Source organism: Triturus cristatus, chromosome 6 (genome assembly GCF_964204655.1).
Source record: "Triturus cristatus chromosome 6, aTriCri1.1, whole genome shotgun sequence".
NCBI classification, from domain to species: Eukaryota; Metazoa; Chordata; class Amphibia; order Caudata; family Salamandridae; genus Triturus; species Triturus cristatus.
Window position 1 is genome coordinate 403,246,231 of NC_140589.1, and position 21,044 is coordinate 403,267,274.

A 21,044-nucleotide genomic window follows, 5' to 3' on the forward strand; every position below is an offset into this window, starting at 1 on the left:
GTGGACCTTTCTCATTGTTTTTGTCCTTTTCTATTCTTCACCTGAGATGGAGCCCCCGCCACCCGATCTGTCTTGAATGTATATTTTCCATTGCGGTGCAAGTCCTGTCCACCCCACTGTTTACCTAATTCCAGAAAATGTCAAGGATATATCTATGATATCTTCAATGTCAAACTTTTTGTCAAGTGATACTTGTTTCAAAGGTTTGTATCTGTTACTCATTTTCATGTACCAGCAAAGTTACACCCTAGATGTAAATCTCCCCTAACCTGCAGACCCCCAACCCCAACCACTTCAAAAGAAACTTGCTTTCTGTAACTAAAGCAAACTCACCAAGGAGAAGGAAGAGGGGTTAGGAAAGGGGAAATAGTAATGGAAGGCTAAACTGTGGCTAGGGGTGCAAAATCATATTGCGCCCCCTTGACAGAAGTGGCGTAGGCACCTATCTTTGGGAAATTTGAGTCGTTACACAGGGTCCGATAGAGAGAAGCACAGCAGGTGCAGTTATTCAGGGTATTTCCCCCATTTCTGTCAAAGCGTTGTCTCGACTGTGGGATCTTTATGGCCAGAAGGAGTGGATTCTGTGCTCCTTGCAGTGCAGTCTTCATCGCAAAGCACTACACCACTCACCTGGAGGTCTTCTAGCTCCCTTTCTCCCCCTGCCACCCCTCTGTAAAAAGAAGAAAAACTGACCTTTTGTCGTGTCTCTCTTCTGCCTTCTCTCCCAGCCGAATAGGAACCATGTAGCACACCCAGGCTCCCCTGAATAATCACAACCCTACAATGCAGCCTTCTTATTGGTCTGAGCGCCATAGTCCGGCAGTTAGCCAGGGATTGGGAGCCTGGGCATGTTCTCCACCTAGGCTGGGTGGAGAACATGCAAAGTGCGCATGATGGTTTGGCCGGCCAAAGAGGGCCACCAAACAGTCATGTACACTTAGGAGTGGGCAAACCACTCCTCCCCCGTTCCTCTGTCATTGGAGCAGCCCTACCCCGCGAAGCTGCGGCAGAAGAAAAAATAAAAGGATAATAACCTTGAGTTATTATCATTTTATGTTTCCTTTATTTCACTCCTGCAAAGCAGTGGGGCGACGCACCTCCGCCTTAGCGGAGGATCCGCCACTGATTGAATCTCTCTGTTTTGTTTTACTTTGACTGTCCCAAAGAGGTTTAGCAGAATGATGTCCTAGTTGGTGTGCCCCTGTGAACATTGATTAGAAAAGTAACATAGGACAACTAAAATAATTTAACACATTCCAACAGTTACTGTTGCTATGTGGACAGCATATAAAACACGTTTTATGATGAGGGAGCTAAAAATATATTATTTCATGATATGTAACCTTTTTGTTTTTATAAGGTACGCAAGAAGTAGCTACAAACAGCCACTTAAACTTCGAGGGGTTGGACGATCCATCAAATAGGTCTGTGTCCATGGAAATATATCCCTACTAATCTTTTTCATTAATGTAAGTGTTAAATATACTGTATAGAAATAGTTTGAATATATATGTATGTAAACAAGCATTTAATGTTTATATATTATTTTAAAATAGTAATTCAAAAGTGGAGAAAATGCATGCAAACTAAACAATAAACATTTTCAGAATTTTATCGTTTCTTAATGTGCAACAGCCATTGATAAATGATATTCAAGAATATAAATATTATGAAGTAGCAATGTATAGGAACCTTATGAAATATTATTAACTTATGATGTAGTTTATGGCATTTATTTAATGATTAAATCAGTCCCTTCAGATTGGACATTGAATGATTTGGATCTGCTGAAGATTTCCTCATTTTTTTTCACTCCTAAGAGAAGACATTCAAGTCAAAGGAGAAGAAAATGTACTAGCCAAATGGGTTGCTGATCCAGCCAACACTGAATGGATGGAAAGTAAGTTGATGTTTTTATTTGCAAGTATTCCTATGTGTTGGCAGTCATTCTTCTCCAAAATGTTTTGCAATTACACATATGCTGTCCTTCTTACAAATGCACAGCGATATTAATGAGAGTGGTTTCCTGAAGGATTGTAAAGCCCTTCAACACAGATGCTGCAAGGGACTATTAAAATATTTAGCCCTCAGCGGGTGTCCCTTCCGCACATTAGGTCAGCGGAGGCTATGTCCTCCACAAGTGGAGGACTACCTGCAGTACGCAGAGATATTTAACACTGCAATGGAACTGCAACACCAGAGGTTCTTCTGTAGGCTCCAGTGTTGTCCGAGGGGGCATGCTGGGGACATGCCATATTTTTTTGTTCTGCTCAGCATTTCTATTTCTTTTCTAAACATGTGTCCACTTAGAGGGTTTGCTATCTTTCTACATGTACATTGGGGCCATTACCACAAGATCTGGAGCCAGGTTACTCTGCCAGGATGCAGTGATTCTGGTCTCTTTCTTCATAATCCCAACACACTTTGAAGTTTTCTTTTCAAAATGAGAAAATAGTTTCACGGTTGTGGGTGCCTGTAAAATACTGTGCATTGATCTGCCTCTAGTCCATTTTCTGTCCCAGATGCATGTAGGAGTCGTAGGGCGGGTCAGATATGGCAAAAAATTGAGAGCTTAGTGAAACCTTTTAAATTAATCACGGTGTAAGGCAAAGCTGCGTGCTGGCTCCTTATCTATTCTGCCTGTACAACTACCTAGAGAAGAACCCCAATTTAGAAGAGGTGGCTCCACCTAGAGTAGGATTTAGGAAGTTACCTGCCTTACTATATGCAGATGACTGCGTTTTAATCTCAAGAACATGGGTAGGTTTGCAAAAACTGCTAAATAAATATCTGTTTATTAATGATTTGGGTTTAAAGACAAATACCTCCAAATCTCATGTGATGATTATAGGGAAATCCTCCAAACCTTTCCATATTAATGGTGAAAAGTTATCAACTGTGTCCACCTTTTCTTATAATGGAATACTTATTTGACGGACAACGTTCTTGCAGGAAGCGAAGACTCGAGCAAATGATTGCTGCGCTCTTTAGATTTGCTGGGCTATTGGACAGGACAACTCTGGATGTTATGGTTAAGATCCATTCCATACATTCTTGGCCATGGTCATCCATGGTGGAGGAATCTGGGGTTACTGGGATGTCTCCAATTTACAAGTGGAGGGAAATGCCTATTTGAGGAGGTTTCTCTCAGTCTTAAATAGTCTCCGTAGTATTCTTTGTCGTAAGGATTTGGGCTTAGTTCCATTAGAAGATTATGTTAAATTAGGTCCTTAGATTCTCTGGAGATCCATCTGGTCAAAACAAGAAACAACACTTAATCAATCTATAATTAAAGACTGCATGCATCAGATAGTGTTTCCAAATTTACCTGGTTGAGATATGTCAAGGAACTTCTTGCCTTGAAATGGAGAGAGGACTGCTATTCCAATCCACTGCAAATGGTTAATGTTTTGAAAAAGCAGTTAAAACATGATCTGCTATAAGAGCGCATCAAAGGCAAGAAAAAGAAAAAAAGAGGGTAATGGACTACCTCCCACTTAGTTCACCTGTAAAATTGAGCTTTATCTTACATGTGCATTTTCTTACACCCAACCCTATTATTTGATAAGATTTAGGTTCAGCCTTGCACATTATTTGCTCTCCTACGTGACTTATCAGGATTCTGTTTTTAGAGCCCTGCCTGTGTGATTTGCTCACAAGTCAATTCCCTTTTACATTGTTTGTAAGCTGTATACTGTTCTGAGTAAACAATTTTTTATTCCATTCTTAAAGAATTTGAACATTTGCCGCTTGTTAGAAATGGGGATTTCTGGTTGGCTAGGGCTTGCGCCAAAGCCAGGCAGAAACCACCACTCTAGTCAGGGCAAGGAAGTTACACGCCAAAGATAACCCCTGCTCACCCCCTTGGTAGCTTGGCACGAGCAGTCAGGCTTATCTCTGAGGCAATGTGTAAAGCGTTTGCGCGCGCACCCAGCAACAACACCCAAGGCCCACCACAAAGGAAACTCCACACAAGGTATTCTATAAAAATAGCCTTTGTATTCTACAAAACACATTTAGATAAAAACACACACTTTACAATGTGCCAACAGGCACGGGCAGAATTTACAAGGGATTATATGTACAGGGGACAGGGCCACATGGACCACTGTCAGGAATTTGCACTTTTAGAATATAAAATTTAGAACATAGGAATAAAATTACTGTAGCACAAAATAACATATATAGCACACAACCAGTACTTACTGGTATCAGGTAAGTACCACCTACGCAACCCTAACCACCTTAGGAAAATCGCGCAGGGAACCAGAACCTCACTAGAACCACCTGTACTAGGAGAAAGCAAACAACCACCTAAGTATCACAATACCTGTAGGGGTAACCGCACATTACACATGATGCATAAAACATTCAGAGGCGTAGGACATGGCACATCACGCATAAACTCATTCAGAGGTGCCGGGCAGGTAAACACATGATGCATAAAACATTCAGGGGTGCTAGGAAAGAAAACACATGATGCATAAAACATTCAGCGGTGTAAAACAAGGCACATGACGCATAAAAACACATTCAGAGGTGCAGGTTGGAACAACAGCGCAAAACTCCACATGAGCCACCACCTGTGGCAGTCCCTAGGCCAACTGGCCTTGTCCAGGCTAGGACGCTCTGTCCCAGTCAAGCTGCGCAAGCAAAAAGCGAAAAAGGGTTCCAAACCTAAACGTTGCAGCTGCCCACTAAGTGCTGGGCAGCTGTGGAACGAACTCCGGCACCGGCGTGCCTCTGGAGCCCTCTCTGGGCTCTGGAATGCCAATATGCCCTGGGGAAATGGTGGGGCCTCGTGGGCTCAAAAGTACCAATGCCCCCAATCTTTGGAGTCCCACTCAGGGGACTCGGTAACAATAATCAGGGCGACGTTGGAGCCCTCTAGGCTTTAACGAATAATCTGCCCCCGTAACGTTGGAGCGGCCCGCTGCCTTCCGGGGCCGCTCTGATTATCACAGCCCAGGATGCCCCTCTACATTGGAGCCTCACGGGGCTCTAGGACCCAACAATGCCCCCACCGAGATTGGATCGAAGCCCCACTCACCGGGAGTTCCGACGCGCTGACTCTGCTCTGCTCCCTGGTGTCGGCTGCAGCGTCCGCGGGGCTCTCCCCGTGGTCACGGGAGCCCCGCCTTCAATCCTGCTGCCGGCTTCTCTGAGGTAGCACGTCCCAGAGCGGGGTGGGCTCCCGCCTGGGCCTCTGGATGTGGCGCTCTCTTGGTCACGGCGCCTATCTCCCGGGGCATGCGCAGGAGCGCGGGGTGGGCTCCCGCCTGCTTCCTGCTTCCGTCTCGTGGCCCGCCCCCAGGGGGGTGCCTGACTTCCGGTAAACCCGGCTGTGGCGGTGATTCTCTCTGCTTCTTCCGAAGCGCGGGGTGGGCTCCCGCCTTCGTATTAAAGCATTAAATAGGCAGAACTACGCGGGGTGGGCACCCGCCAACACACCACAACTCGGGGTGGGCTCCCGCCTGACCTGGCACACGAGGGGGGGGAATCCCTACGCCGGGGATTCCCTCGCTTGCACCGAGGATACACAGGAGCACGCTAAAAGTGCCAGGCCACCAAATCAAGCGCTCCTAGCGCTATACAGCAGATCCAAGCGCTCCCAGGCGCTGCCAGCAAAAGTCCAGCAACCAAAAAGTCTTCAAGCAGGGGGGCAAAGACTGGGCCCAGGGGCCAGCTCACAGGGCCCTCCAGCAGGGAGGCAGTCCCCCAGTGGCGGTCTCTCCTGGCGCCCAGCAGCAGCAGGCCCCCTCAGATCGGATCCTGGAAGAGAACAGTTTCTGTGGGGACACAGCCCCATTTTTATACAGTAAAAACCCTTTGTCTGAAGGTGCAGGGAAGGGGCGAACCAGTTACAACAGGTTCCTGAGCACTTTGTTTTGCTCAGCCCCTCTCCCTATTCAGTGGACAGGCCAGGGTCATCAGTCGCACCACAGGGGCCGGAGCCAGCATTGTGTGGGGAAAGCCCTGCCCTATTCAGGACCCAGGTGTACTCCTCCCCAGCCATCAGCATGCTAAACACCCTATTCACCACTGGGTGACTCCTCCTGACTCTGGGGAATCCCTAGCCCGTCACATGACCTCAACCAGCCAATCGCCAGACAAGCCACACATTTCATACTGCACACAGAAGTGCCCACTTCTAGAAGTGGCACTTCCACACTAGGTACATGCACGCCGCACACATCATCGCGCAGCATTCAATCACACGAGTCCGCACATACCAAACGCGGGCCTGCACACCCCACGCATCAGGAACTACCAGGACACATACATTCCCCCATGCATTCCTATGGGAGGGCAGGCCAACCTCACTGCACGCATGCACTTTACCCTGGGACACAGCGGTAAAGTGCGCAGAAACCAAAAATCACTACACCAGGTTGCCAATAAAAAGCAAAAAGTTCCGGGGTGAACCTGCCAGAAGGGCCGGGTCCAACACCGCTGTCCACCATCTCTTTTATATCTGCAGTTGCGCCAAACTGAATATATAAGTTTGATAATTTATAAATACATATCTTCTGCTGTTTGCTTAAGGCGATTAGTGGGGGAATACGTTTTTCCTCACTTTCACTAATGCTGTGGCCTTGATGCTTTATTCTTGTTTACGTTATTTTATGTTCAGATTAGCAAAATGTTCAAGTTTAGGAGTGACAGTGATTTATTGTATCTTTTCTTTGTGCTGTACTATTATTTACATCCAGTAGTATTTGACTTATTTGGCTTGTTATTAGCCTATATAACCATTGATCCTAATAATGCAGATTTGTTATGTATATATGTCTGTGGACTTAGTTATGAGCTGCTTTATGTCTCCTGCTTATTTATTGCATTTTTTATATGTTTAATCTATTTTATTTGTACTGTATCTTTCATGGTTGCATTTTTGTATACCGAATAAAGATTTACCTGATCTGATCAAACTGTTGTCAGGGTCCTTTGTGTACGCTGATGGCAAGCCCAATGAAGTGTAAATGGGGCAGGGAATCGCTCCCCCCACCCATCTAGGCAGGATCGCCCGTCATTCCTACATCCAGTACCTTTTGTCTCACTGTTTCGCAGGAATACACAAACCCCAGCAGCAGAGCTCTTTACAATCATGTGACCCAAGACACTGGCCGAGGACCAAAAATGAATAGAGAGGGAAAATGCCAACTTTCTCAAAGTGGAATTTTCTGAACTGTGACTTAAATTTTACTTTACCATTAAAGAGGATTTTCACTTAGAATTCATTTGAGTCCAAATATATTTCTACCTGCTCCCAATCAAAACTTTGCACCTATTAAATGAAATAAAGTAACCCAATTTATTCCAGTTGGTAAAAAAAAGCCTTACTGTAGTGAAAAATGAATTTAGGAGTTTTTCACAACCAGGATATTTAAAATGTAAACCTACATGGCCTGCCTTTCAAATACAGTGCACCCTGCCATATGGGCCTTTATGGCCTAATTTAGTGGTGAGCTATATGAATTTAAAAGGAAGATTTAGGCTTGGCAACTTGTTCGTTTTGACAGGTCAAAATTGCAGTTTGCAACTGCACTACAGGCTGAAGTGACAGACATGAGACATGTTTTAAAGTGTTACTTTAGTGGGTGGCACAATGAGTGATGCAGGACTTATAAGTAGCATTTAATGCACAGGCCCTGGGTACATGCAGTACCACTTTACTAGGGCTTTGAAGTAAATTAAATGTGCCAATCAGGTGTAGCTCAATTTTTCAGTGTTTAAGGGAGTGAGCAAAAGCACTTTATCACTGGTTAGCATTGGTAAAGTGCACAAAGTCTAATAGCAACAAAACAAATTCCGATAACAAGAGAGTTGAACATAAAAAGATTGGGGTAAAACACACCAAAGATGTCAGGTCTAACACTTTACGAACTACTTTATTTATTGTAGATTAACCCTCTTCATGCTTCTGCCAAGGATCCATTTCAGTATATACTAACTGTTCAATAACCTAGCTTTGCCTACCCTAGTTGAGGATACCGCTTTACAGCCTATACATAGGAAGTTCAACTTAAATAAATGCGTGATCAAAATGGAAAATGTTACCAATAACCATAAATGGGCCGCTTGTGCTGTGGGAGATTCACAACTGACTGTACCACTTCTCACATTTTTTGTGAAAGAGGAAAATGCACATAATCTGGGGTGAACTCTGTGTACTGGTGTGTTATGGGAATCAAGGACTGTGATCATGAGTCGTTCGGTTCAAACAAAGACATAAAAAACACAAATGTATAATATTCCAGATCCAAGTCTAGACCATAGCTAAAAGGGCTTCTCTATTCTTGCGATACCCAATGTGTGTCTTCAAATGAGATAAGAACAACTTTAATTAAGACCTGATAAAACTCTAGCCCATAACTGAGGGGCAGCAATACAGTACCTTTTACTGAGAATCGGCTTTTGCTTAAATTATTCCCTTTTATTTTTTTTGGGAACATTTTTTATTGTTTTCTTATGAACAAAACAGCGCGACACTTGATTATACAGTTTTCCCGTATCACCTGGCAGTACAGCACACAATTTTACACCGATGCAATTGGAACCATTTCTACACAGTTTTACATGAGCGGTACTGGTACCCCACGCTCCCGCCCCCAAGCCCGTTCCATCAGTCTGAGTCAGAGGTATCATCATCCAGCACTGGCGGCGGGCCGTATATTCCTCCTCTAAATTTATTCCATGCCCCCCACACCTTATCCCATTTACGGGGGCATCCCCGCCTGATGAATGTTGATCGCTCAGCCAGCATGGCTGCATCCATGTCCCTTACCCATGCGGACAGCGAGGGCACCCCCACCGCCCCCCATTTTTGGGCTATGTTTCTCTTATCTGTCATTATCGCCAACGTGGCCCAGCTCTGAGCCTGGTGGTTGAGATCATTAGGCTCCCACACGTTTAACAAACAGCGCGTGGGCTCTGGCATCAACGACACCCCGCACAACTGTGACATTGTCCGCATCACCCGCCTCCAGAAGTCTTGGATTACGGGGCAATCCCAAATGGTGTGGAAGAAGGTTCCCTCCTCCCCGCAGCCTCACAGACAGAAGGGGTGCAGCGCTCTACCCATTTTATGTAGCAAGTGTCTGGTGTAATACGAGCGATGCAGAATCCGGAGCTGTACCAGCCGTAGCCTTGAGGGTATACCCGCCTCGCGTGGCGAAGCCAACGCCTCCCGCGATTCCGGCTCATCAAACTCGCCGACATCACCGGCCCATTTCTCCCGCAGGGGTCCCATTGGGTCTGGCAGGTTGTTTACAAGCTTGCAGTATGTGAAGGACGTAGCCTTCTTTGGCATATACTCAGTCAGTAACCTGTCCTCCAGAGGAGATGCCTCCGGAACCTCCTCGCCGGGTGCCAACCTTGATATCAGGGCATGTTTAATCTGCATGTACCGAAACCATTCCGAGGGCGCTAGTTCGTATTGTTGTTGCAGGCGTGTGAATGCGACCACCGCCCCCTTCTGTCGCCTACAACCGAAATCCCGATGCTGTCCCAGCCATCAAAGCCCATGCTATCCCTGAGCCGCCCCAACCGCTTTGCGTCCCAAAGAGGCGTGAGCTGGGTCAGAACCCCCCGCCACCCCAGTTTGGCCTGGGCCGCATGCCAGATAACTACGGTCTGTCTCAGAGGGCCAATTAACTCCGGGGCCAATCTACCATCGTATAAGGGCGACAGCATACCCCTCATGCCCAATATGTCTCTGTCCGCCTTAAATGCTGGGTCAGACTGTGGCGCATGGAGCTATTGATTGATTACCTTTAGCTGTGCCGCCCAGTAATTAATTTGGACATTGGGGAGCGCAATCCCCCCCCTCGTACCAACCGCGGACTAGTTTAGGCTGCGCAATTCGTACCGTCCCGTTGGCCCATAGAAGGCTAGTGACCTGTGCTGCAATTGCACGAAAGTAAGCCGGTGGTACCTGATACGGCGTATTTTCCAGCACGTATAAAAACCGAGGCAGAGCCATCATTTTGAAGAGCGCCGCCCTCCCCAACAGGGTCAGCGGCAGCGCTCCCCAGTGACGTACATCCTGCTTGAGGCGGTCCATAGGGGGCCGCAAATTCCGACAGAAAAATTCCGCCTGATCCGCCGTGATATATATGCCTAGGTATTTGAACGACCCCTCTGTCATTCGGAGCGGACAATCCGCCGGTAGCCGCGGAGGAGGGCCATTTAGTACGTACAAGACCGACTTGGACCAGTTAATCGTGTATCCCGACGCTCTGCCAAAGACCTCGCAGATGTTGAGTAGTGCTAATATAGAGCGTCGGGGGGGGAGGACAGATACAACAACACGTCATCCGCGTATAGGGAGACGCGATCCTCCCAGCCGTCCAACCATTTAAGGCCCCGTATAATGGGCTCCCAGCGTATCCAAGCCGCAAGCGGCTCCAGCGCCAGGGCGAAGAGTAACGGTAATAAGGGACAACCCTGTCGCGTGCCACGCGTCAAGGGGAAGTCCTCCGACATATGTCCATTGGCAGTAACGTGGGCCATTGGTTTGGTGTAGAGGAGTCGGATCCAGGCACCGAATTTGGGCCCAAAGCCCAGGTGTAACAGTACTGCAAAAAGAAAGGGCCATTCGACCATGTCGAACGCCATTCGCGCATCCAGAGAGACGAGCACTGCTGGTTCCCGTAAACGGTCCGTCCTAGCCAACACCCCGTGCAATCGCCTCAAATTATGGGAGGTGCTTCTGCCGGGCATGAAGCCAGACTGATCTGGATGCCCAATTTCCGACAAGTGCGGTGTCAGCCTAGTTGCCAGCAATTTTGCGAGGATCTTGGCCTCCGCGTTAAGCAGCGATATGGGATGATAGGAGGTACACTGATCGGCCGGTTTACCCGATTTTGGTATCACCACTATGGTGGCCGTGCGTTGATCAGGCGGGAGTTCGCCCCTCTGCAAACTGTGAGTGAACATATTCAATAAATGTGGGGCAAGCGTACCGGACGCCCTCTTGTAGAGGTCAACCGGTATGCCGTTGGGCCCCAACGCTTTACCGGATTGCAGTGCGCCGATTGCCGCCTGTATCTCCTCTACCGTGGGTTCGGCTTCCAGGGTTTCTCGAGCCTCAGGGGAGAGTCTGGGCATGTCAAGGTCTCTGATATATGTCAGCGCCTCCTCCACTGTCATGGAGGAAGCGGAGGAGTAGACCGCCCGACAGTGCCTTGCCAGGATGCGTACTATTTCGCGCGGGTCAGTCGTCGTCTGTCCCTCATCAGTGCTAAGCTGTGCAATCCACCTAGCGCCACTATCCCGCCTATCAAGCCACGCTAGCAGCTTTCCAGTTTTATCACCTACGTCGTAAATGTTGTGCCTCGTGGCTTCCAAGCGCTGTCTAGTGCGCTCTGTGAGGTGCTCCTTGTACCGTGCCTGCGCCAATCGCAGGGTGTGGGAAGCTTTGGGAGTTGGATCTTGGGCCTGGTGAACCTCCGCCGCATGATGCTCAAGCTCTAGTGACTGCAGCTCACATTATTCCCTTTTTAAGCTAATTTCACTGAGTACATTTGAGAGTTAAAAGGAAAACTGTACACCATACTTATTCAGACTCCAAACAGTGTGGTGCTTGGATGATATTGTATCACACAGAGAGCTCTGGAAAAACGGGGATAAAGCCAGTGCTGCCCACTGGGAGAAAGGGGCACACCACTGACAACTTGATTTGTGTGGAAAAGGGTGCATTTTTTAAACAGGTGTGCATCACAAGGTTTGACCTGGTCATTCCACCTTACAAAGCTAAAGCCTTGCTATGCAGAAAATTAAATATCTATTCTCCTACCCCCCAACTCTAAAGTCCCTCCTCCGTAGTTATCCAAGGCACTATCTACTTCCTATTGTACTTCAGCTCTACAGTTTGTAGCCTTAACTTTCCTCTACCGCCTTTTACTATATCTAAAAACAACCAACCAATTTAACTTCCTATACTTAACGTTTAACTTCCTGCCCATTACAGGTGACAAACCCATTACAAGACAATGGGAGAACCCAATTAGCCTTAGGACCTGGGTACGAAATGGTACAAAACAAATTGGTCCTGACTGGAATATTTTTCTCTATTACCCAAAAATTTATAACGCACACTCAAAAATGCGAAATAATTCATAGTGTTATCATGAATTTAAATAACAAATACATTCATGCAGGTATCTTATACATAAAGAAGTTGCTCAAAACGTGGATAGTCTCTCCAGTACAGATTGGTTGAGCTATATATATATATATATATATATATATTATATATATATATATATATATATATATACATATACATTATCTACTGGCGGTCGCCAGTAGATAGTTATAGTTAGGACCGTGTTTCCATAGGAAATCTGAAAATTCTATTTTGAATAACTTTGGCGCCGGTTGACGAGTCCTCGCGAAATTTTCAAAACTAATGGGGCGCTCTCCTCAGCTCCTACCCTGAAAGTCTCGGGGTGATTCGTCAAGCAGGGGCTGAGAAAAAAGGGGGGTCCCAAAACGCGTTTTCTTATGCATTTTCCCCTAGGACCTTTAGTCGAAGGTACAGCCCGAACGGCTGAACAGAATTACTTGAAATTTGGCAAAGAGGTAGTCCTCAGGTCAGGGATGTGCCTATTGAATATCTGGTGTCAATCTGTTCAGTAGTTCCTGAGAAAATTGCATTTAAAAGTACATAAATATCTATAAGCGCGCTCTTCTGATTGGTGGTTACATGTCAGTCGAAATCCGGAAGTGTCGGCCGCCATTTTGTGTGTTTGGTGTGTGACAGTGAAAAAGAAAGGTGGAGAACGTGAAAAGGGGGCAGGGTAGAGAGTTCCTGACCCCCTAGCCTTTGTCAGGGGGTCCCTGGAGGACCCTAAAGGGTGAAAAAAACATTTTATTTTTTTTTCAAAAATTCGCGGGGTGCGCGCCCCGTGCGCGCACGGTGAAAAACCTTAAAAAAAAAAAACATTTTAAACGAGCCATTCCATATTACAGGATACAGTCAATCTATAACTATATACATAGGTAGTTTATTGTAAAATAAATATATAAAAAATATAATAATACATACATAACTTAGCATTTAAAAAACCTTACAAATTCACTTAAAAAACCATAGGTTTCACACACGTTATAGTTCGGAATTAGCATTTAAAAAACCTTGCAAATTCACTTAAAAAACCATAGGTTTCACACATGTTATAGTTAGCTGGACATTTCACTCGTAAAAAACCAATGAAATTCCCCCGTTATAGTTAGTTCAGATAACTATAACACGCGCGACCGCCACTCTATCACAAGGATGATGTCATGAGTGATGTAATATGTGACGTCATGAGCAGTGGATTGCAGGCGCGCGAGTTATAGTTATCTGAACTAACTATAACGGGGGAATTTCATTGTTTTTTTACGAGTGAAATGTCCAGCTAACTATAACATGTGTGAAACCTATTGTTTTTTAAGTGAATATATATATTATCTACTGGCGGTCGCCAGTAGATAGTTATAGTTAGGACCGTGTTTCCATAGGAAATCTGAAAATTCTATTTTGAATAACTTTGGCGCCGGTTGACGAATCCTCGCTAATTTTTCAAAATAGGTGGGGCGCTCCGCTCCGCTCCTACCCTGAAAGTCTCGGGGTGATTAGTCAAGCGGGGGCCGAGAAAAAAGGGGGGTCCCAAAATACGTTTTCCCCATGCATTTTTCCATAGGGACCTTTAGTCCAAGGTACAGCCCGAACGGCTGAACAGAATTACTTGAAATTTGGCAGAGAGGTAGTCCTCCGGTCAGGGATGTGCCTTTTGAATATCTGGAGTCAATCTGTTCTGTAGTTCCTGAGAATATTTCAGTTAAAAGTACATATATATCTATAAGCGCGCACCGTGCGCGTATGGTAAGCATACCGTACGCGCACGCTGCCGTGCGCGATCTTAATTCTGATTGGTGGTTACATGACAGTAAACATTCCAGTCGGTCGAAATCAGGAAGTGTCGGCCGCCATTTTGTGTGTCTCACACTAAAAAACAAAGGTGGAGAACGTGAAAAGGGGGCAAGGTAGAGAGTTGCAGACCCCCTAGCCTTAGTCAGGGGGTCCAAAAAGGACTCAGAAGTGTGAAAAAGACATATATATATTTTTTTTTTAAATCGCGGGGTACGCGTACCGTGCGTGTATGGTAAGCGTACGGCGGGAAAAAAAAAAAAAAATAGAATAAAATAAATAAATAAAAAATTGTGAGGTAGGGTCGCTCTTAAAAGAGCCCTTGTGTTAATACAGGGACAGAGGAAAGAAAGAATGGGAATATTAGAAGGAACCGCACTTGTGCTGCTCAATCTTATTATCTATTAGAGGAATACTAGATTCCCCCACAGCAATAAGAGAGTAACAAGCGATGCACCTTATTTGTACCCTCTGAAACCGAGGGTAGATGTCCAGAGGAGCAGAAGAGGGTGATGCTCCCACCGCAGAGGAAGTGCTCGGCTGAGCTGCCGAAGATGTACTCGGCTGAGCTTCTGCGGATGTGCTCGGGTGACTTACTGAAGGGTTTGCTTCAGTATGTCGAGCAAAAGTCCTGGGATGTACATCCCTAATGTGTCTAAACATAGTGTAATTACCAAAGGAATACTTCTTCCTTGGATTACCCCTAGATAAGACACGCTCACAAAGTGAGCAGGTGACTAATGGAGCATTTACCTTTTTCTGCCCCTCAGGAAATGTGAAATACTCCCAAACAAAAGAATTCTTCTGTTTCCTACTTCTCTGTCTAATGATGCTGCTGCCCTGCTCACTCTCAGAAGAGGACTGCTGCTCTGCCATTGTATCCCAAAGACAATTTAGCTCCTTCTCCTAAGGAATCACAAGCAGGAATGAGGGGAATGGGTGTGGTGTTGGGAAGTTTCTGGAAATGAAACCAGTTTAAACCAATGAAAAGTGTTGTTTCTGGATCACATGACCTACCGTGCGCGCTCAGTACGCTTACCGTACGCGCATGGTAAAAGTACGCATGCGCGTATGTGAGACACGCGCACGCGCGCATGCGCTTTAGAGGCATGTGCACACACGCGCATGCGCATTAGAAGCACGCGCGCACGCACGTACGGCGGTTCCGCGTAACGTGCGCACGCGCGTGCGCGTAGGGAGCAAGTGCTTACGCGTCGCACGCGAATTACAGACGCATACGTAAATCGCGTACGCATGCGCACACGGAGCATAAACATTACGTACGGGCACCGTACATAAAACGTACCATGCGCGTATGGTAAGCTTACTGTACGCGCACGGTAAAAAATCCTAAGAAAATAAAAAGTTTGTAGAAGATATTAACTATGTTATTCAACTATATCTAACCATTTTTTTAAAAAAGGTGAACCTTTCTATATTGCAGGATACAGTAAACCAATGATTATATACATAGGTAGCATATTGTTTTAAAAAAAAAAAGGAAAAAGAAAAAGAAAAAAAAAGGATTTAAAAAACCTTACAAATTCACTTAAAAAACCATAGGTTTCACACACGTTATAGTTAGGAATTAGCATTTTAAAAACCTTGCAAATTCACTAAAAAACCATAGGTTTCACACACATTATAGTTAGGAATTAGCATTTAAAAAACCTTGCAAATTCACTTAAAAAACCATAGGTTTCACACATGTTATAGTTGGGTGGATATTTCATTCGTAAACAACCAATGAAATTCCCCCGTTATAGTTAGTTCAGATAACTATAACTCGCGCGACCGCCACTCTATCACAAGGATGATGTCATCAGTGATGTCATGAGTGATGCCACTGACCATGTCATGAGTGATGTAATATGTGACGTCATGAGCAGTGGATTGCGGGCGCGCGAGTTATAGTTATCTGAACTAACTATAACGGGGGAATTTCATTGGTTTTTTACGAATGAAATATCCACCTAACTAAAACATGTGTGAAACCTATGGTTTTTTAAGTGAATATATATACGTATAGATAGATAGATAGATAGTTAGATAGTTAGATAGATATATGGATATATTGGATCCTTTTGGACCATTAAATAATTACTTGCTGATCTTCGGGAGCCACATGGACCTACGTGTGAAGACCCAACACCAATTTCCTATCAGTGGTATTTAGGTTGCTCTCCTATCTGTCCTGATGAGGACCCCGTTTTAAGGAAAATTCGGCCTGCCATCCATTTGGGGTCAAAACGTTGACATCTATAATTATATCAACCTGTACTGGAGATACTATCTACGTCTTAACTATTTAAAAATGTATAGGGTTTATCATGAGGTTGTGGATGTTATTGTTACAAGGAAGTTCCAGCCAGGCGTTCTCTTATTCATTTGTTTATTTTCTTTGTATATATTGTATATTGGCACTCAACTCTCACCCCTTCTTGATCTTTTCTCGAGCACTTTTCTAATAACCTTCCTTCTTCTCACTCACTATTGAGCAACTTCTTTATGTGTAAGATATCTGCATAAATGCATTTGTTATTTAAATTCATAATAAAAGTATGAATTCTTTCACATTTTTGAGTGTGAGTTATTAATTTTTGGGTGTTAGCGAAAAATATTCCCGTCCAGATCAAATGTGTTTTGTACCTAAACCAGGTGATAAGTGTTCACCCCCTCCCTTTTCACGTGGTTCGCCAATGGCAACGCCCAAAAAACTTCTGTAAACCCATGCAAAACTTTCCAGACCACCAATAACCGCCTGTCTCAAGTGACAAACCAGTCTTACAAGCAAAGACCCACAATTGTGCACCTGTCCCAACCCAAGCCCCTTGAAGAACTAATCCCCCAGCCAAAATTACAAGCCCCTTAACAGCTAACAAAAAGGGATGAGGGTGGGTGGTACCAAACATGCCCTGTCTGCTTTCTCTGTCACCAGTCACCAGGTCAACTACACCCAGAATGGAGGCAGGAATCCAGAAACAGCCCTCTATATCTCCCTTGGGCTATACTACATGAGGAAGAAGCCCAAAACAAGATGGCACTTGCCCGGACTGCAACACCCTCCCTTTGGTTGGCTTCCCCCTATATAAAGAATTGGAATTCAATGAGCTTATGGTAGAGTCCATTTTTTAAAATTTTTATGAAGAGTTACTCTCTTTATTAGGTCGGGCCTAGGTATATCTATTTAGGGGCTTAGACTTTGCCTACGACTTTCCATTTGTTCCTTCTCGTGCCTGTCAAAATTACCTTCTTTTCATTCTTGAAATGCTGCTTGTTGTCCCGCCTTTAAGTGTGTTTTGACTTTCGTTGCGACTGCCCGTCACATGTCCCCTTACTTGTGGTTTTACTTATCGTGTGTTTGGTACACGCTTTTTTTATTCCCATCGAACGGTCCCAAGCCGTTTCTTGTTGTTTGTCTGCCTCTGCACATTCGTGCACCTCTTCATCTTTCTTCACGGCTAGCCCACCGTCTCACATACCTATCACGGTCGGTCATTGGGCTAAAGCAGACTCTACTATTTATTTACAACCACAGGAAGAGTCCTCCTAGATGCTGAGTGAAGAAGATAAAATAGCACCTGCCCACGAGAGCAGAACAACAATTCATGCTCCTTCTTTGGGGTGAGCCTGCAGGATGCTCGGTTTCCAGGTTCTCCCACCTGCTTGGAACCAACAACACTGCGGCTCTCCCCACCCCTCTATTGAGTCACCGCTGCAGTTTCCCGAACGGACAATCTTCTTAGCTACTTAAGTGATTGTGGGGGCGGAGAGGAGGGCTGCCCTGGAAGGTAATTTGAAGCTTCCCACAAAGGCCAGCCGGCTGCTCAGTGGAGTTCTTTGCAGCTTGGCAACACTGGCATGTTCGGAGTTATCAGCAGAATAAAGTGCCAGAGGAAGCCCCGATTCCTTGGCTGTAGTTGACCTCTTTAGCCATGTTACAGTTACGAAAATGGCGCCCGCTGCGTCATTCTGCCCTGACCCGCTCTCAAGAGTGGCACTGGTTGAATGCACACGAAAAAAGGCCAATAAAACTACTTTATATGAGGGAGCAGGTTTTAGTACGGGAATTACAGGAAACTGGCCTGCTTGTGTGGTAGTCATTACGCTGCAGACAGCGCTTTACTAATGACATTTGAATTGGTAAATTGCGCTGGGTTTTTGGCAATAAGGTTTATAATTCTACGGCACAAGTAGCCCATTTCACGTAGGAAATTCGAGACTCTCAAAAGCTATTCTCATAAATATTTGGAAGAGTAGACTAGAACGAGAGATCACGGAGCTGGAGACCAAGGATCTTAGACAGTGGTTATTACAGAGGGCTGGCTTCTACATTACATTAAAATTCGTCATGCGTCGTCAGGGTTAGTAAGCGCTTTATTAGAACGGGGAAACAAAGAAAGACTTAAAAGCACCCTTCTGCCACTTTTAAACAGTGCTTTAAATGTAAATTTAGAAGTGCTGGTACCCACTCTCCACAGCACCTCTTTGCTCCTGGGAAGTGCCGGTACACTCCCATTAAGATTCACTTGGCGCAATCTCATATCCATACCAAATGTATCATGCGCCGCCTCGGTTTCCTGGCCTTCCACCTCTCAGGGCCCATACACTGGAATCCTCCAACCTTTGACATTCGTGCCTCCCAATCTCTTACAAAGTTCAAAGTAGTATTAAAACGTAGAGCATCAGCCTAGATATTTATGTCTTGGTGTTCGCCATTCACAGAGGTGTTCCGGTTTAGTCAACCCAAACCCAAGCCTTTCCATGGGGCCCCTTTAATGCACAGCACAGCCAAATGATGCGACTGGAGATTCGCTAAGCTGCGTTCATTCTTCCGTGAGTGCGTTCGCTGCTCGTGCTCACTGCCATGGTTCATGTAGCTCTTCATACCTTTCTTTGTGTGTTTCAACTACAAAGTATATTTATACCGGGTATCACAAGCGTACAAACTTTAAAAGCCAGGTTCGAGTTCCAGTGTTGGTTCATTAAAGTTACACTTACAGTTCAACTATTGGACAACTTCGCTCCAGTGCCTAGCCTGTTCTTGACCCCCCCCCCCATCCCCCTCCCAACCCATTGTTGTCCCAAAGCTGCAAGGACCCTGTTTCTGAAAAGCTTGCAGACTGTTTTTCTTAGACTACAATTCCAGCAACTTGCACAAGAACAGAACGTTCAGGAAGACTCTATTCTCAGCGGTTCCTCCTACATTCTCTAGTGCTTAAATTCATGATGGGTGTGTGGGGGGTTCTGTGCACACTCTGTGGCTGACTCCTCCGCACGACGCAATCACGGCCAGTGTCTCTTTCACATTACATCACTCGGGGGAATAATTTTTTTATTGGTTAGCATGTCAGAGTGTGTGAGATTGGGTTAACAAACTAACATCTTTCTAATTCTTTATTGTTTTACAAAGCCACATAGTGATTTTACAACTGCCAGTGAAGTATTCGTTTGTCATGCTTTGTACTTTTTCTAGTGCTTATTTTGTCAGTTTATTTTTATTTAATACAACACTGCACATCCACAGAAATCCTTTACAAACAAAAAGTTTGATAAATTAAATCAGTAGGTGTCTTTTTAACCGCATTTGTATGCTTTGTGTCGTTGCTAGGCTACACACAGGAATGCCCATGTGCTGGGCTGCTTGCAAAGACAACAATCATGTTAGCGCGGGTTAGAAATACCTCTGATTGTTTTTAGTCCACAAACTCTCCTGTGTGCTACCGCTTTCTAAAGTGTCTTCATGCAGCACCTTAGACCAACCTTCTGACCAGCATAACACGGGGCTCAGCGTTATTATATGACGGAACCACCCATGTCTGTTTTCATTGTTTCTTTTTTAACCAAAGAACATGGAACTCTTTCTATCGCAAAACTCTCTATTATAAATAAATAAATCACAATTTACGAATTGTTAATGGTTGATTCGAAACTTAATGAAATGTTCAAATGTGCCTTAACTTTACACAGCACATGTGATGCATATAGCTGCCAAAATGCCTTATTCGTGTTATACTGCATTGATATGGTTGGAAGAGGATTTCGTATAAAGTTGTTTATGGCTCAGCTGTAAAGGCACACACTGCTGCAATTATCAGAAAAAGAACATTTCCTCATTCATTTTTAGGTTTGGCTTTTGACTTTGCCATTGCTTATTTAACTTCTACTACAATGCAGCTCGGTGTGTGTGTAATCTTCATAGCCTTTCTCAGCCAAGTAATTCATATTCTGAAAAGTTAAACCCATGAAAACATCCTGCGATTAATAATTAAGGCCACACTATGTTTGTTTTTAGATTTAAAACAGAAGTATGTAACACTGGTTCATGACCTGGCAATGCAAATAGACTTCAACATGAGGGCAGTTAAGCTGGAGACCACTCTAATGAAATATAGGGTTCTACATATTATCTCTTCCTTTTTATTCTACTCCATGCATCTCCGCTATTATTAGTTGTTGCCCATCATTTATAGATATTAATATTGGCTTAATCTAATGACTGGCATTACCATGATTCCCAGAATCTCTGGCCTGGGGATATGGATACAGCCTGAACTAACATATAGCAAGGTTCATCCACTGTTCAAACAATTGGGCTTTTGTAAATTCAGTGCAAAGTTTACAGGTGGATGCGTGTTAAATCTGTCATCTTATTATGTTAAGGATAACTTGCCTCTGACACCCAATTATTTAAGGCTTTTCAATACTCTAGTGATGCAGTCGCTCACAGAATGCTATAGTGCTGTTGACTTGCATCAAGGCACTTTAATTTCTATATCTGCTATAAAAAGGCTTGGAGTGCATCCATAAATGTTTCCAGAGGCAAGCATGTATTCCTGAATCAGACTGCATGAACCATTGTGTAGTAACTGTATAAGCTCTCATTCCCTAGCGCCACAGCTCTCAGGATAATGTGCTGCATGGCAATCACTTATAAGGTCTTAAAGACGAGACCTAGAGGCCATGCCAATGGTTGATAATAATTGAAGAGAGAATGTTGGTCATAGTAGGGATGTGAGAGAAATTAGAATAATTGAAATGCTGTATCCGAATTTGGAGAATTATCATAATGTTGAGAAGACCCTGAACTTTAGGCCTCCTTATTACAAGTGATACGCAAGAA

General features: G+C 44.8%; 1 protein-coding gene across 6 annotated transcripts in view; it reads left to right on the forward strand.

The window, feature by feature from the left end:
• Positions 1-21,044, forward strand: part of ARHGEF10 (Rho guanine nucleotide exchange factor 10) — an 869,022-nt gene that overhangs the window by 194,398 nt on the left and 653,580 nt on the right. For all 6 annotated transcript variants that reach the window (XM_085610812.1, XM_085610814.1, XM_085610811.1 and 3 more), the window contains 2 exons: positions 1,361-1,424; positions 1,821-1,900. In XM_085610812.1, the coding sequence (XP_085466938.1) occupies positions 1,361-1,424; positions 1,821-1,900 (144 nt within the window). The remainder of the gene's footprint in view (positions 1-1,360; positions 1,425-1,820; positions 1,901-21,044) is intronic.